This window comes from Rhinolophus sinicus, linkage group LG12 (genome assembly GCF_036562045.2).
Source record: "Rhinolophus sinicus isolate RSC01 linkage group LG12, ASM3656204v1, whole genome shotgun sequence".
Classification (NCBI taxonomy): Eukaryota; Metazoa; Chordata; class Mammalia; order Chiroptera; family Rhinolophidae; genus Rhinolophus; species Rhinolophus sinicus.
Window position 1 is genome coordinate 20,061,907 of NC_133761.1, and position 15,224 is coordinate 20,077,130.

Genomic DNA, 15,224 nt, shown 5'->3' on the forward strand with positions numbered 1-15,224 from the left:
TTAAAACCTGTAGGGACATGATAGAAGCAATAACTGATTCAAAATATTCACAAAGGTTTCAAGACAAAGTCTCCATGTGAATTCTTAACACCATTTATATCCTATATGATTGAAACGATTCACAATCTGTAATAAAAGAACATTTTGTACCACTGAAAGAGTTGGAAAACATATTCGTTTGTTAAGTGCTTTGCAATCTCAGGATAAGAGTAGTAGGTGGTTTAACTTGATGTTATGCTCTTCTAAATTATTTTTAATCATCTGGGAAATAAAACCTTGAGATTAATTTTCTGTAAGAAGTACAAACAACTTGATTTTACTTCCCTTAGTAGATATAATTTTACAGTGGTGTAAAGCATTGTTAATTGATAAGCAGGATCATGCTTCATCTATTTGACTGAATAATTATGCAATTCTGTAGTCATGGTATCTGTTATCCTTTCATTTGATTTTCATTCCAATTTTCAAGGTCAGGTTTTCTTCTTGGTTTTGCTAAATATCTCGCTTTTCATGATTATCCATGTGCTCCTAACAAATTGGGGGATTTTTTTAGAGTCAAGCTTGTTTTAACGTGTTTATTGGTATAAATCACTCTTATTTTTCTAAATTGCTTGGAGAGTTTTATTGAATTTCTCCAAGGAAAACATGATGAAAACTCTGTTCCCTATAGTCTTTTCTACATACTGTCTTCCAGGATTTAAACTTTCTTCTTCCTTTATTTATTTATTTTTCTTTTTTAACTACTCTGGACTTCTTAGGCTGCAGTACATCAAAGATACATATTTATAATCTGTTCCTGGCATGGTGCTTTGTATATGACACTAACCAATAGAGGACAGAATGAATGAGTAAATGACAACAATAAGGAAGCTTGTGAATTTGATTCTACAAATCTCTACCAGGAGTTGAGACTACATCTTGTGTTTCATTTATGACTTAGAGAGGATTAATTTAATTTTACCCTTGATTAACTTAATATTTTTAGACTAATTTTTAAGACAGCAGGAATGACATAGTATATTAGCATTTAATGAAGACCGGACCTACCTCTAGTAGATTATAACTTAATCATACCTAATTTAAACGTTCAAATGCAAAATTGTAATAAAGTTGCCATTTGTTGAGCTAATAATATCTGCCATGTATTGAGTGCTTGCTCAGTATATAAATAACTTACAATATTGTTCTATGTAATCATATCAGTAGCCCTATAGAGTTGATATTCTCACATCCAAATAATATTCATATGTTATTTTGGCTACTCATTTAAAAACATATATTTTGATAATGCTGTTCAATAATTATTCATATAAAATATTATACTATTGTTAAATTTGTAAACGGTGCTCCTTCGGCAGCACATATACTAAAATATTAAATTTGTAAACTCACACAGTACGTATCATACATACTTATGAAAATTTTGGCTCATTGTACATTTAGAATGGATTTCAATTATTTACTCTCAATTATATCCTTCCAAAGAACTTACAGTAGTATCTCCTTCAAAAAACAATGAATGACATACATAGTTCTCCTTTCTATTCATGAGCATAGGATATGCCTCTACTATATGCACCAAGCTTTAGTCAACCCTTTTAGGAATTTTTTTCCCAATTCAGTTTCTACCCTACCACACCCATAGAACCTGTCTTCACTGTATTGCTAAATCTAATAACTATTGTAGTACTTTGATTCTCATATTTTTTAATTTTTAATATACTTGTTAATGCTACTTATTTTATTTATTTTATTTTATTTTATTTTATATTTTATTTTATTTTATTTTATTTATTTTATTATTTTATTTTATTTTATTATTTTATTTTATTTTATTTTATTTTATTTTATTTTATTTTATTTTATTTTATTTTATTTTAATCCAGCTAACTCCTTGTCCTATTTCTGACCTCAGTTTAAACTTTACTTCATCAGGAAATTCTTTTTAGACCTTATATGTGTTTTATTTGTCCCACTTCTTACATTATAATTAATATTCTGTATTCACTTATTTATTGCCTTTGTCAACATCAAGTTAAAAACTCCATGAGGGCAGGGCCATGTGTGTCATTTGTAAGAATATATCCCCAGAGTACTGCCCATAATAGATGTTAAATAAAGATTTATGGAAAGAATGTCTGTTTTCATGGGTAACATGAAATTGTAAAATGCTCTGAGCCTATTAAGTTTGAGACAGCTAGGCTTGAACCACAAGTCTAGATATTTATTAGTTGGGTGACCTTGAGAAAGTTGCCTAATTTACCTGGGTCTCAGGTTCACTTTCTGTACAATGGGGAAAATCATATATGGTGTTGGGTATTTTGTGAGATGTAAGTGGGATTGTGAATGCTATGAGCCTAAGAACAGAGTATGACTCAGAGCTGATGTCAACAATTAAATTAAGACTATTAACTTTCTCAAATTGTAAACTCTTAGAAAGTAAAGGAGGTGGTGTTGTTTTACTTGTACACATCACAGAGCAATTCTAATAGCAACCCTCAAAAACTTCTGATGAATAAATTAGTTGTATCACTTACCAAGTAATGTACTGATATGTTCCCTTCTAAGTAATATAGACAAGTATCCCTAAACTCTAACCTCTATAACACAATTGGATTTTTGTTTATCTTGGATCTTTCCCAAGTAATTTTTTCCTATATCAACAATTCTTTACACTTCAGAATAGTTCATGTTGCGGAAATGTCTTCATATTTGCTGATAATTTCAATATCTCTGACAAGATAGAGTAAACAAAATATACACCTTTTCAGCAAAAAACAGATGAGTTTGAATTTACTCAATCATTTGTTGTACATAGAGCAGTAAACTTATATAAAAGGTCTCTGACATTTTCAGAGACATATTGTGAGTATAAACCTTCAGACACATTTTCCAGTGATCTTCTCAATTCACTAAACTGCCCACTCTGAGTATTTCTGTTTTATCTATTATACACATTGTCTCATGACATACATTTCAAGAATTAATTCAAATAAGGTTGAACTATATAGGGAGTTTCTTTAGTATATTAATTTTTGCATTAAATAAATGATCAATGCTCAGCAATGATATGCTGAAAATAACTTTTTTTAAAATTAAAGTTTGTTGGGGTGAAAATGGTTAGTAAAGTTACATAAGTTTCAAATGTTCAATTCTGTAACACATCATCTATATATCACATTGTGTGTTCACCACCCAGAGTCAGTTCACCTTCCATCACCATATATTTGATCCCGTTTACCCTCATCTACCATGCCCCTCCTCTCTTACCTTCTGGTAACAATTAAACTATTGTCTGTGTCTATGAGTTTTTGTTTCTTTATTTGTTTGTCTTGTTCCTTTATTGCTTTCAGTTTTATATTCCACATATCAGTGAAGTCATATAGTTCTTGGCTTTTTCTGCCTGACTTATTTTGTTTAGCATAATAATCTCAAGATCCATCCATGTTGCCACAAATGGCACTATTTCATCTTTTCTTATAGAAGAATAGTATTCCATTGTGTATATATACCACATCTTCTTTATCTAATCATCTATCAAAGGACACTTTGGTTGTTTTCATGTCTTGGCCACTGTAAATAAAGCTGCAATGAACATCAGAGCACATATGAGTCTATCTTTACAGATAAATATTAAAAATAATTTTAAGTACTTCCCACCCCTACCCCCATCACATTCTAATCCCACTTTAATCTTTGCATTACAGAATTAATATCAGATAAGAATTTGTCAGGTTCTATAATTGTTTTATTTTTATCACCTAAACCTTTTGATCACTATATTACTGGCAGCTTTGGTGAAAGAAGAAAATAGTCTATTTGGCAATTTTTATTTTAGATGCAATTAGTTGCTTAGAAATGACTTGAAAGGACAAGGCACAATGTGGTTGTTTTGCATGTTCATTTAATAAATTACATGAGAATTCTTCATTTTATTGCTTAAATCTCTATTTTCCTTAAGAATGATTTTATAATAGTTAAACAAAATCACTACTTATTGCAAATGCAATGTATGTTAATGATTGTTTTATTATTGGCTTTACTGAACATAATAGGGTATATCTTCATTTTCCCCTGAAATTCAAATTCTTTATAGTTGGTAGAGACATTACCTAAAAATTAGTGTCACTTAGCTATTCTAAAACTTATATTAACTAAAAATTAATTTAGTGAAAAAGTTCAAATATTCAGTACTATTTATTTTTTAAAATTAACACTAAAAAGTGAGTGTTCAATCAGAATAAAGCGTTTTTTGTGTTTTTTGTTTTTTTTTTGTGGTAAGCTATATAATTCTTCCAGTTATTAACATATCCTTCTTGAACTCTGCTTCTTAAAACGGCCGTAGACAGCTTAGAAAGAAGTCCAAATTAAAAGTTTGGAAGAAAACAAAGCATAGAATCCACGAGAAATGGATATGGAATTGGAATCTATTAAACCTGAATGTGAAGCATGTTAATAACGGTCTTCATGGGTTACTCAGGTTACAGAGGAAGATGGGTAGGTTTTCTTACTTATGAAGGTCAAAAAACAAGGGCAATAGAAAGCAGAATTTCCTGAGGTGGGAACCTGATAAGTTTTTGAATTATCTTCTTTTAGTTTCATTTTGAAACAGCCTAGATTTTTACCTGTATTGGTATAGGAATAATTCAGCCACAGGCCGGGGATAGATTAGGTAATTCATTAAGAGTCCAACCAGTGTTTTTTTTTTCATTCATTGATCCTCATTTGTATTCCATTTTTGCTTTAGATACTTTGTTCTGGGTAATGTTTATTCATTCAAATCAAACTTAAATCTGAATGTAACAAGTACTTAGAGTTTTCCTCTCTTGTATTCTTCCACCTAACCGCTCCTGTGAAATAATTTGAAGATTGCTTTTTCTCCTAAATATATAATTTTATGATAATTGAAGCCCTGACCTTATTTTTTTTTTTAAGGGGGTGGAAAGGAGAGCAGTGGATGGATTCTAAGGCCACAAGTGGTAGTTTCATTAAGAGCATTTCCTTTGTTATTGCTATATTCAAGAGATTGAATTCTTACTCATTTTATCAAAACTTATTAATCTCACCATCCCTTAAAGTAAACAACTTATCTGTTAATCAAATTAATTTTCCAAAAAATTAACTATTTCAAAACTAACTATTCATTTCAAATGTATTTTTTTAAATAGTTGTTCAAAATTCACAGACAATACTTATGTTTAACTATTACTGAAAATGAATTTATAGCATATGCCTGGTGAAATATTAATATTAGAAAATATTAATCTTGGTTATTGATATTTAAAATATTATCTAATGATGCATCATTAAATGCTGAGGAAGCTTAAGGAAATTGCCTGTTATTTATTAAAAACATTGATAATTAAATGATATTACTAAAGATTTTTACTTTCTTAGGTTTGAGACTAAAATAAGTGTTTTAAACTAAAAATAAGTACTTTATTTTGAATACATATAATACAAATTTTATAAATCCACACCATATTTTTTTGTTAAACTGACCTCTTTTGAAATTCATTTCTGACTTTTTAAATTATCTTTGGAAAGTTTTTATAGAAAAGTTAATGTTCACTTAAGAAACACTCCCAAAGTGTATCCAAAATCCTATTATGGATAAAAATACAAAAGTTTAGCTTGATATATACTTCTTAAATGAACATGGCATATTATGAAGCATTTTTAATTTTGATATTTTTACTTAATATTGTCATTGATATTTTCAATTATGTAGTGGGTTATAATTATTTATTTGGCTTAATATAAAATGATATTATATAGAATTTATCAACTGCACAAATGGGATAATGGGATAACAGAAACATACTTCATTTTAAATTGCAGTGTCTTTTTTAGTTTTTTTGCAGTAATTTCAGGATTTCAGGTAAATAATAAAAACACAACAGAGTTCTCAGACACTCTTATCCACCTTCCCTTTATATTAATTGCATATGTAATGTTAGCATGATTGTCACAACTAGGAAATTAACATTTGCATAGTCCTATTACTATAGCTTTACTCAAACTAATATTTTTTAGCCCATTCATTCATTACTTGTTGTATTTCTATTAATTATCATTAATATTTGTAGTATAAAAGTAATATACATATAAAGTTTATAATTTAGAAAACTTAGAAAAGAATATAAGGAAAAAGAATTCTCCCCTAACTTCATTAAATTCTGTAAGTTCTATTTCTATAAATTTTCTTTCCATTTTTAAAATGTAAAGTTAAATTAGATTTTTCTCTGAAATGGATATTCATTTTAAAAATCTCTTATATTTGTATACTTGTATACTTTTAAGCATTAACTAATAAAATATGGCAATAAGTAAAATATTCTGATATATCAGCCATTTTTTAGATATTTTGCATATTGATCTAATTAAAACTTTACAACTTTATATACTTATTATAATTCTTATTATATTTTGAAGGTTAAACAACAGAGAGAGAATTGTAGCCCAAACTCTCTAACTTCAAAAATGTGTCCATTTATACTAAACTATATTTTTCTCATTTAAGTGGGAAAAAAAGTTTCACAATTCAAATTTCCTGCCTAAGGCTTGGAAAGAAAAAGTCTCTGAGTTAGAACTATACTGGAATGATTGGTGATGAGGAAATTTAGCCACTTATTAGTGTTAGCTTTACTGTTCTTATCAAAATGACTTCTGATAAATTACTACATCATTAAAAGATTATTTGGAGAAGTTTAGAGTATTAACATTTTGTGGGGACAGAGCCCCAGAAAGCAGTTTCCAGGCCCTCGGCCTCACATAGAAAGATGCTGGCTCAGGTGGTAAATGGTCATCAGCTGTGGCTAGTTGGCTGTCAGCTGTAACCAGTGAGCCATTGGCCACTAATATAACTGCTGTGGCTACACCAGCAGAAAATGGGGGCTGGCAAGAAGATGGTGGCTGAGCTGGCAAGAGCGGATTGCAGAGAGGCGGATGCCACCAGCGAGAATATAGTAGTATGACTCCCCCATCTATGGCTCCGTGGGTGTTCCTTTTTGGCCTCACCATATCCTGCGTTCTTATGTGGGGAGCGGGAGCTGAGACCCAGCAGGCCGCCCTGCGTGACACATGGCGCAGCGAGCAGGGTCTCCTGCATGACAAGCGGCGCAGAGAGCAGGGTATGGTGCTGGCCAAAGCTCTCCAAAGGGAAGTTGGGCAGTTTGTGTGTATGAACACTCAGTCTCAGGAAGATGAGGAGGAGCAGCTGCCGGAGAGCTGGACCCTGTGGAGGGGTGGAAAGATGTGGATGGTTCCCCAACCAGCAAAGGCCGGAGAAAGCAAAGGTCGTTGCGGCCCTGTGGGCTGAGAAGTTCTTGCTGAGGCAGCCTGGATGCAGGACTTGTAGTCCGAGGAGGAAACGCTTGCTGAGTCCTCCATGGAGTCTGAGGGTGAGATCAAGTTCATCCCTCACCCCCAAGACAACCCTGGCGAATGACTATGGACTATGGGGAATTGTCTTCTATCCCTAATTTAATGGACCGCTTGACTGTTTGGGAACACACCACCATGTAATGAAACTGGCAGATGTTTGTTTTTGTGTTTTGACCGGTTGCCATCGAGAATGTGTAAGCACCTTGACTGTGAGCTGCTGTTGTTCCAGCAGGGTACCCTGAGAGGCCCAGAGAGAGTGGCAGTGCCCTGAGAGCCCTGGCTGAGTCCAGGAAGTCTGGCTGAGCCCAGAGAGAGTGGCAGTGCCCTGAGAGCCCTGGCTGTGTCCAGGAAGTCTGGCTGTGCCCAGACAGAGTAGTAGTGCCCTGAGAAACCCTGGCTGTGTCCGGGAAGACTGGTGGTACCCTAAGAAGCTCAGGAAGTCTGGCTGTACCCAGAAGTACTGGTGGTGCCCTGAGAAACCCTGGCTGTACCCGGGGAAACTAGTGGTACCCTAAGAAACCCAGGAAGTCTAGCTGTGCCCAGAAGTACTGGTGGTGCCCTGAAAAACCCTGGCTGTGTCCAGGAAAACTAGTGGTACCCTAAGCCCAGGAAGTCTGGCTGTGCCCAGAAGTACTGATGGTGCCCTGAGAAACCCTGGCTTTGCCCAGAGAGCCTGGCTATGTCCAGGATATTGCATTCACCTCCAGGCTCCTCGCACAGGGCCCCTCACGGAAGACACTTGTTGCGTAGATTTTGAGGCGAGAGCCTGTAGGGGTGGAGTGTGGGAACAGAGCCCCCAGAAAGCAGTTTCCAGCTCTCGGCCTCACATGGAAAGGTGCTGGCTCAGTTAGTAAATGGTCATTAGCTGTGGCTAGTTGGCCGTCAGCTGTAACCAGTGAGCCATTGGCCACTAATATAACTGCTGTGGCTACACCAGCAGAAAATGGGGGCTGGCAAGAACGGATTGCAGAGAGGCGGATGCCGCCAGCGAGAATATAGTAGTATGACTCCCCATCCTATGGATCCGTGGGTGTTCCTTTTGGTCTCACCATATCCTGCGTTCTTATGTGGGAGCAGGAGCTGAGACCCCACAGGCCATCCTGCATGACACATGGTGCGGCGAGCAGGGTCTCCTGCATGACAAGCGGCGCAGAGAGCAGGGTATGGTGCTGGCCAAAGCTCTCAAAGGAAGTTGGGCAGTTTGTGTGTATGAACACTCAGTCTCAGGAAGATGAGGAGGAGCAGCTGCCGGAGAGCTGGACCCTGTGGAGGTGGAAAGATGTGGATGGTTCCCCAACCAGCAAAGGCCGGAGAAAGCAAGGTCGTTGCGGCCCTGTGGGCTGAGAAGTTCTTGCTGAGGCAGCCTGGATGCAGGACTTGTAGTCCGAGGAGGAAGCGCTTGCTGAGTCCTCCATGGAGTCTGAGGTGAGATCAAGTTCATCCCTCACCCCCAAGACAACCCTGGCGAATGACTATGGACTATGGGGAATTGTCTTCTATCCCTAATTTAATGGACCGCTTGACTGTTTGGGAACACACCACCATGTAATGAAACTGGCAGATGTTTGTTTTTGTGTTTTGACCGGTTGCCATCGAGAATGTGTAAGCACCTTGACTGTGAGCTGCTGTTGTTCCAGCAGGGTACCCTGAGAGGCCCAGAGAGAGTGGCAGTGCCCTGAGAGCCCTGGCTGAGTCCAGGAAGTCTGGCTGAGCCCAGAGAGAGTGGCAGTGCCCTGAGAGCCCTGGCTGTGTCCAGGAAGTCTGGCTGTGCCCAGACAGAGTAGTAGTGCCCTGAGAAACCCTGGCTGTGTCCGGGAAGACTGGTGGTACCCTAAGAAGCTCAGGAAGTCTGGCTGTACCCAGAAGTACTGGTGGTGCCCTGAGAAACCCTGGCTGTACCCGGGGAAACTAGTGGTACCCTAAGAAACCCAGGAAGTCTAGCTGTGCCCAGAAGTACTGGTGGTGCCCTGAAAAACCCTGGCTGTGTCCAGGAAAACTAGTGGTACCCTAAGCCCAGGAAGTCTGGCTGTGCCCAGAAGTACTGATGGTGCCCTGAGAAACCCTGGCTTTGCCCAGAGAGCCTGGCTATGTCCAGGATATTGCATTCACCTCCAGGCTCCTCGCACAGGGCCCCTCACGGAAGACACTTGTTGCGTAGATTTTGAGGCGAGAGCCTGTAGGGGTGGAGTGTGGGAACAGAGCCCCCAGAAAGCAGTTTCCAGCTCTCGGCCTCACATGGAAAGGTGCTGGCTCAGTTAGTAAATGGTCATTAGCTGTGGCTAGTTGGCCATCAGCTGTAACCAGTGAGCCATTGGCCACTAATATAACTGCTGTGGCTACACCAGCAGAAAATGGGGGCTGGCAAGAACGGATTGCAGAGAGGCGGATGCCGCCAGCGAGAATATAGTAGTATGACTCCCCTTCCTATGGATCCGTGGGTGTTCCTTTTTGGTCTCACCATATCCTGCGTTCTTATGTGGGGAGCAGGAGCTGAGACCCCACAGGCCATCCTGCATGACACATGGTGCGGCGAGCAGGGTCTCCCGCATAACATATTTGCATATTCTTCTCCAGGTGAACATATAACAAAATAACAATGCAAATAAACTAGCACAGTTTCTTTGTAAGAATAATAAGAACTGGAAAAATTCAACATGTACCTAGGCTGTGCATATCTTATGATTGATTTACTAAATTGTATAATATTTGAAAAGAATGTTTAGGGTTAACCCTAAAACCTCACAGTTTAGGGTTAAGTACAAAAATCAGAGTAATGGGGAGTATATTAATAAAACTTCATTTGCTTATTACTATGTTAGTAGAATGCAACTTTGAAGAAGCCACAACATGGTATTAATCTCAATTTTAATTATCTGTACAATATGAGTAATGCTAATTTTAGAAATTGCTGCAAATATTAAAATATACAAATTATCAAAATATTTCTAGCACAAAGAATGACATTTATTCAATAAAATTTATTTTCCTTCTCATTTTTCTCTGTTACACATATTTAAATGGAAGGCAAATTTATTACTCTTTTTAGAAAGAAAAAGATATATCTGTATCTACGTTTTTATAAATCTAAAACATTAAAATATGTATTTAAGTAACTATAAACTCTCCTTCCCCCCTTCTACAGAATTGCAGAGTAGCTCTTGTGGAAACCCAGGAGTCCCACCCAAAGGTGTATTATATGGTACAAGATTCGATGTTGGGGACAAGATCCGCTACAGCTGTGTAACTGGATATATCCTGGATGGTCACCCTCAACTCACCTGTATAGCCAATTCAGTTAATACAGCCTCATGGGATTTTCCTGTTCCTATCTGTAGAGGTAAGGAGAAAAATAATGCTAATTTTTATGCTGATTGAATATTTGACGCAATGAAAACACTTTAAAAGTAAGAGTTGTAATCAGATACTATATGTAAAACATGTTTAACGTTTGACACTTTTATAAAATATGAAGTTTAGAAATGTATATATGTATATATATATACACACTATATATGACAAGTTTAGAATAATGTTTGTTAAGATAGGACATTACTTGTGAAATGAGACAGTATAATATATTTCTATATTTCTATATATACTTATGCATACATTGTATATGTATGTGTCTGTATATTTATATTAGAAAAATATATGAAGTTTATGATGTTTAGAAATTTAATCAGGCTATCAAAGTCATGTTTTTTTGGTGTGCGTGTTTTTTTAAATATTGACTGGATTTATGAATCTTTCAAAGATTTCTGGTAGAGGAATGGGAAATTGTGAAATTAAGAATGCTGTATAGTTTGTTATCAATACTAATAAACATTATTTGTATTATGGGAAAAACACAGTTATATAGTAATATGAACAAAGTTTCAAAGTACAGAACCTGGGAAATAGAACATGTTCAATATTAGCTGAATTCATGGGTTAATCATGCCCATAGAAATTCTGGAGACCGACATTGTTTTATCTCTGGGACTTATATTTTCTAACAAACAAAAATTAGATGAGTTGTATCTCATTTATCTTTTGCATATGCTTTTGTAATTTCTCTATGGATGGGGTATGGGGATGTCCAGCTGCTCATCTAAATGACTTTGTAGCTTATTCTCAAACATATGGCAACAAATACATGCAGGAGAAACCCCTGGAAACCAGACACAGCTAGCTTCTTATCCCAGCTTTGACTATTACCTTGTATGATGTCAAGGTTGAGATAGGAACCTCAGGCAAATCATATCTACTCTGTGAGATTCATTTATCTCATTTAATCAGTGAGAGGAAAAACACACACACACACTTGTTCATGTTTTGTGAGATTGAATAATGTAGCCCATACCTGCCACTTTGTAAACTATTTGCCATATATGACATTCTTAAGTGTTAGCTCCCTTTGTTGCTGCTGCTGCTACTACTACTACTGCTAATATTGCTACTACCGCTATTCCTATTATTACTACTGCTGCTGGCTCTGCTGCTGCTGTTTCTGTGACTACTATTAGTTACCATTTATTTTAACACTTATAGTATACTTAGAAATTATAAGCATAATCACTTTTAAATTTCACCACGATATGAACTTAAGCTCGAAAGTTTAAAAATAATTGCTCAAGGGTACTTAGTAAATGTCAAGGACTATGAAGAGTATAAGATTTTGCTCGACGTGCAAGTTAAGTTTCTCTGCCAGTTACTTGGATGGTGATAGAAGCCAGAAGACTCTTGGGTCAGAAACAAAGGAGAGTTCATTATTCACAGAAGTGTCAGAAGCTAATGCATCAGCATCCGTGCCAGTTCTGCAAGCTCCAGTTCTCATAGAATGATATGAAGAATGTGAGATGCCTTCCCAGGTAGTAGGTGGTATTATAGGGGAGGAATCATGAATTGAAGGAAATTGAATTCTTTACAGTGGGCATGCCTACCCTTTGCTCTGAAGGGACAACCTATTTCTGTCTTCCAAGCTTGTAAACTAAATTGTTCTTGCGCCTGGTGGAAAGCACTATTTATTTTCTCTGAATCTGTTTGCTTTACAAACATCTTTGAAAGTAGTCTGGTATCAAGAGCAGAAGGACAAAATGTGCAGAGATGTTAGACTCCAATGGAGAAAAATTCTGCCAACAGTAAATGAGGTATGATGGGGATGCCAGATTGAGCCCATTTGAAACCCTGTCTGGTTTCAAAGCCTGAGCTTGCTACCACTTTGACACTTCACCAAAATAATTTGCATCTCTCTTCAAAAATATTTTATTATAAGAGGGGAAATGGAGTTTTACCTGTGAATCAGCCAAAAGAAATATAGACACTTTTTAAAAAGTATAAAGCTCCCTAAATCAAAAGAACTCATTAAGGTATTTAAAACCAGGAAACATTTTAAAGAGGTTTCAATGGAGCAGTCCCAATACTAGCTGAAAATTAATTTCTGTTTTGAGGCTCCTTCTACTCCATCTCAGCTCAGAAGCCTATATAGTCAGAAAAATGTGTGAGTCTAAATATTGATTCTGCCACTTATTGACGAGGGCATTTGAGGGGGGGGGGAATATATATATATATATATATATATATATATATATATATATAAATAAAATTTTGGATACTATTTCTTTAGCTACAATAAGATGAAGAGAGAGAAATATCAAAGTCACAGTACTGTTAGAGTTTAATATCACAGCATATATAAAGGGCCACATACATACTAAGTTATTTATGCTAACTCTATATTCCTAATTTTCCTTTGCAACTGTTACCATCTCCTCTTGAGAGAAAGAAATTACAGTTAACAAACCTGGAGGGATAATATCAATTATCCTTATATCCAAATCTAACCCTAAACGCAAGATTTCTATTGTAGTTGTTGACGTTTTGTTTGTCCTTGCCGGAGTATATACCCAACTTCCCAAATCCTCACCCTCAAGTCCCTTTAGGCTTATTTCATTTTACTTCCATTCTAACCTCTCTCTTTTTTTTGGTTATTTATTTATGTATGTATTTATTTATTTATTTTTATTTTTTATCTAAGTAATGGCATCCACTGCTTTTGGAAATTCTGCCTGCTCAACTTCAGTCTACCAAGCTCACCTTTTCTTCTCTTTAACAATAATACTAATGAATACATTTACTCATTCAAATATATTTATTAAGGAGCTTCCCCGTGCAAAGCATATTTCATGTGCTGAGGATCAAAAGATGATTCAGAAACATTCTGCCTTTAAGATTAAACCCAGTTCTAGTGGGGCTGATCGTGATATAATCAAATAGTTCCAATAATTTGTGATAATTGCTTTAATATTTGAATCTATAGAGTTTGTTAGGCACGTTGATAAGGAAAAATCTTAATTTCTCCCAGTTGAGTGGAAGGGAATTCAATTAGGGACAGTGCTTTCAGAGAAGCTGTCACACAGGACTTGCTAAAAACACAAACTAGATAGAGCAAGAACATTTTCAATAAGGTGATCATTTTGCTTTCTAGCCTCAAAAATAGTTCTCATGTGTAACTAACATTTACTGGCTAAACATAGAGTGTATAAAGTCGTACTTCATGGAGCACATGATATAATTTTCTAAGGAGCAATTTCCCATGAACCAAATTTTTTATTAAAACTTAAAGAAAAGTGTATTTGGATATTGTATACTTCTGTTTGAAAGAAAAAAATAGGAGACTGTTCAGTCTATGGTATCCCTCCCCTGCTTTTTACCACTTGATAGTGCTCTGATTCTTCATTTTATACCTTTGCAGGGGGCCAATAACCCTGTAATGATCTGCTTATTGCTCTCCCTGGTGTTCACAGTCTCTCCTTGATGAAACCCTTGCTTTTGGAGTTTTTTTGATGCTTCCTAACAATGATAGTTTAATTAAGAAAAATGAATGCCGCATCAACCTAGAGGTTATGGTGCGAGGATTTTTGTGTTTGTTCACAGGCAGGATGAATTTTATGAACACCATCTGCTATTATTTGTAAAGGCAACTAACTACCTGATGCCAAGCTAAACAGTATTCTACAAAAAGTGAAACCGAATCCTATGTTCTAAGTCTGCAATGAAAATACCAGGCATGCATGCCTTTTCTGCACTTCTTCCTTTGATAGACATGTCCATGGCATTTTGATGTGGCCTCTGAGTCTTCTCAACCGAGTGCTCCCAACACTCTTGACTAATTAAAAGCAATTGGCAGGTGACATAAAATGGATATGCTGTACCTAGATTAAACTTTCTGAAACTCATGATGTTCTATGTCGAAAATGGCATTTGATGTATACACCAGGACAAATTAATAAAAGTGTACGTAAAAGTTACACATAAATTATAGAGTTATAAATGCAGCTACACCTAGGTCCACAAAAAAAAATATTTGAAGGAAGAATTAATATTTTAAGATTCAAGGAGTCAATTATAGAACAAGTAAGGCTAAATTAGGATGAATTTTAGATTCATTAGAGAAAAATGTTTGAAGGGAGTTATACTTTCTTGATGATTTGAGTATATTTATATCCAAAAGTAAAGATCTTGGAATCCATTTGAGGTTTCAGGGAAAGTCTTGCTCACTGAAGTACATTGCATAATAGTATGAATGGTGATGAAGTTTCTTTTGATCTGACACGTGAGATCCTGTTGGAAGAAGGCTTGGATGTCAGTGATGTAAATGTAATAGAGTCAACTGGTGCCATCTAAACCAAATATTTGACAGCACATATAAGCAAAAGGGCTAATGAGGGAGCTGTTGCCTCTGACAAAGCAGAAGAAATTGCAATTAGGTAAATTTGCAATGAGGAGTGAAAAGTGTCTTCTAAGTTTTATTCTTGGGAATAAGACTGACTTCTATTATAGTACGATAAAGAAAACAG

General features: G+C 35.9%; 1 protein-coding gene across 6 annotated transcripts in view; it reads left to right on the forward strand.

The window, feature by feature from the left end:
- Window positions 1–15,224, forward strand: part of CSMD3 (CUB and Sushi multiple domains 3) — a 1,090,811-nt gene that overhangs the window by 220,583 nt on the left and 855,004 nt on the right. For all 6 annotated transcript variants that reach the window (XM_074316364.1, XM_074316366.1, XM_074316365.1 and 3 more), the window contains exon 4: window positions 10,529–10,723. In XM_074316364.1, coding sequence (XP_074172465.1) covers window positions 10,529–10,723 — 195 coding nt within the window. The remainder of the gene's footprint in view (window positions 1–10,528; window positions 10,724–15,224) is intronic.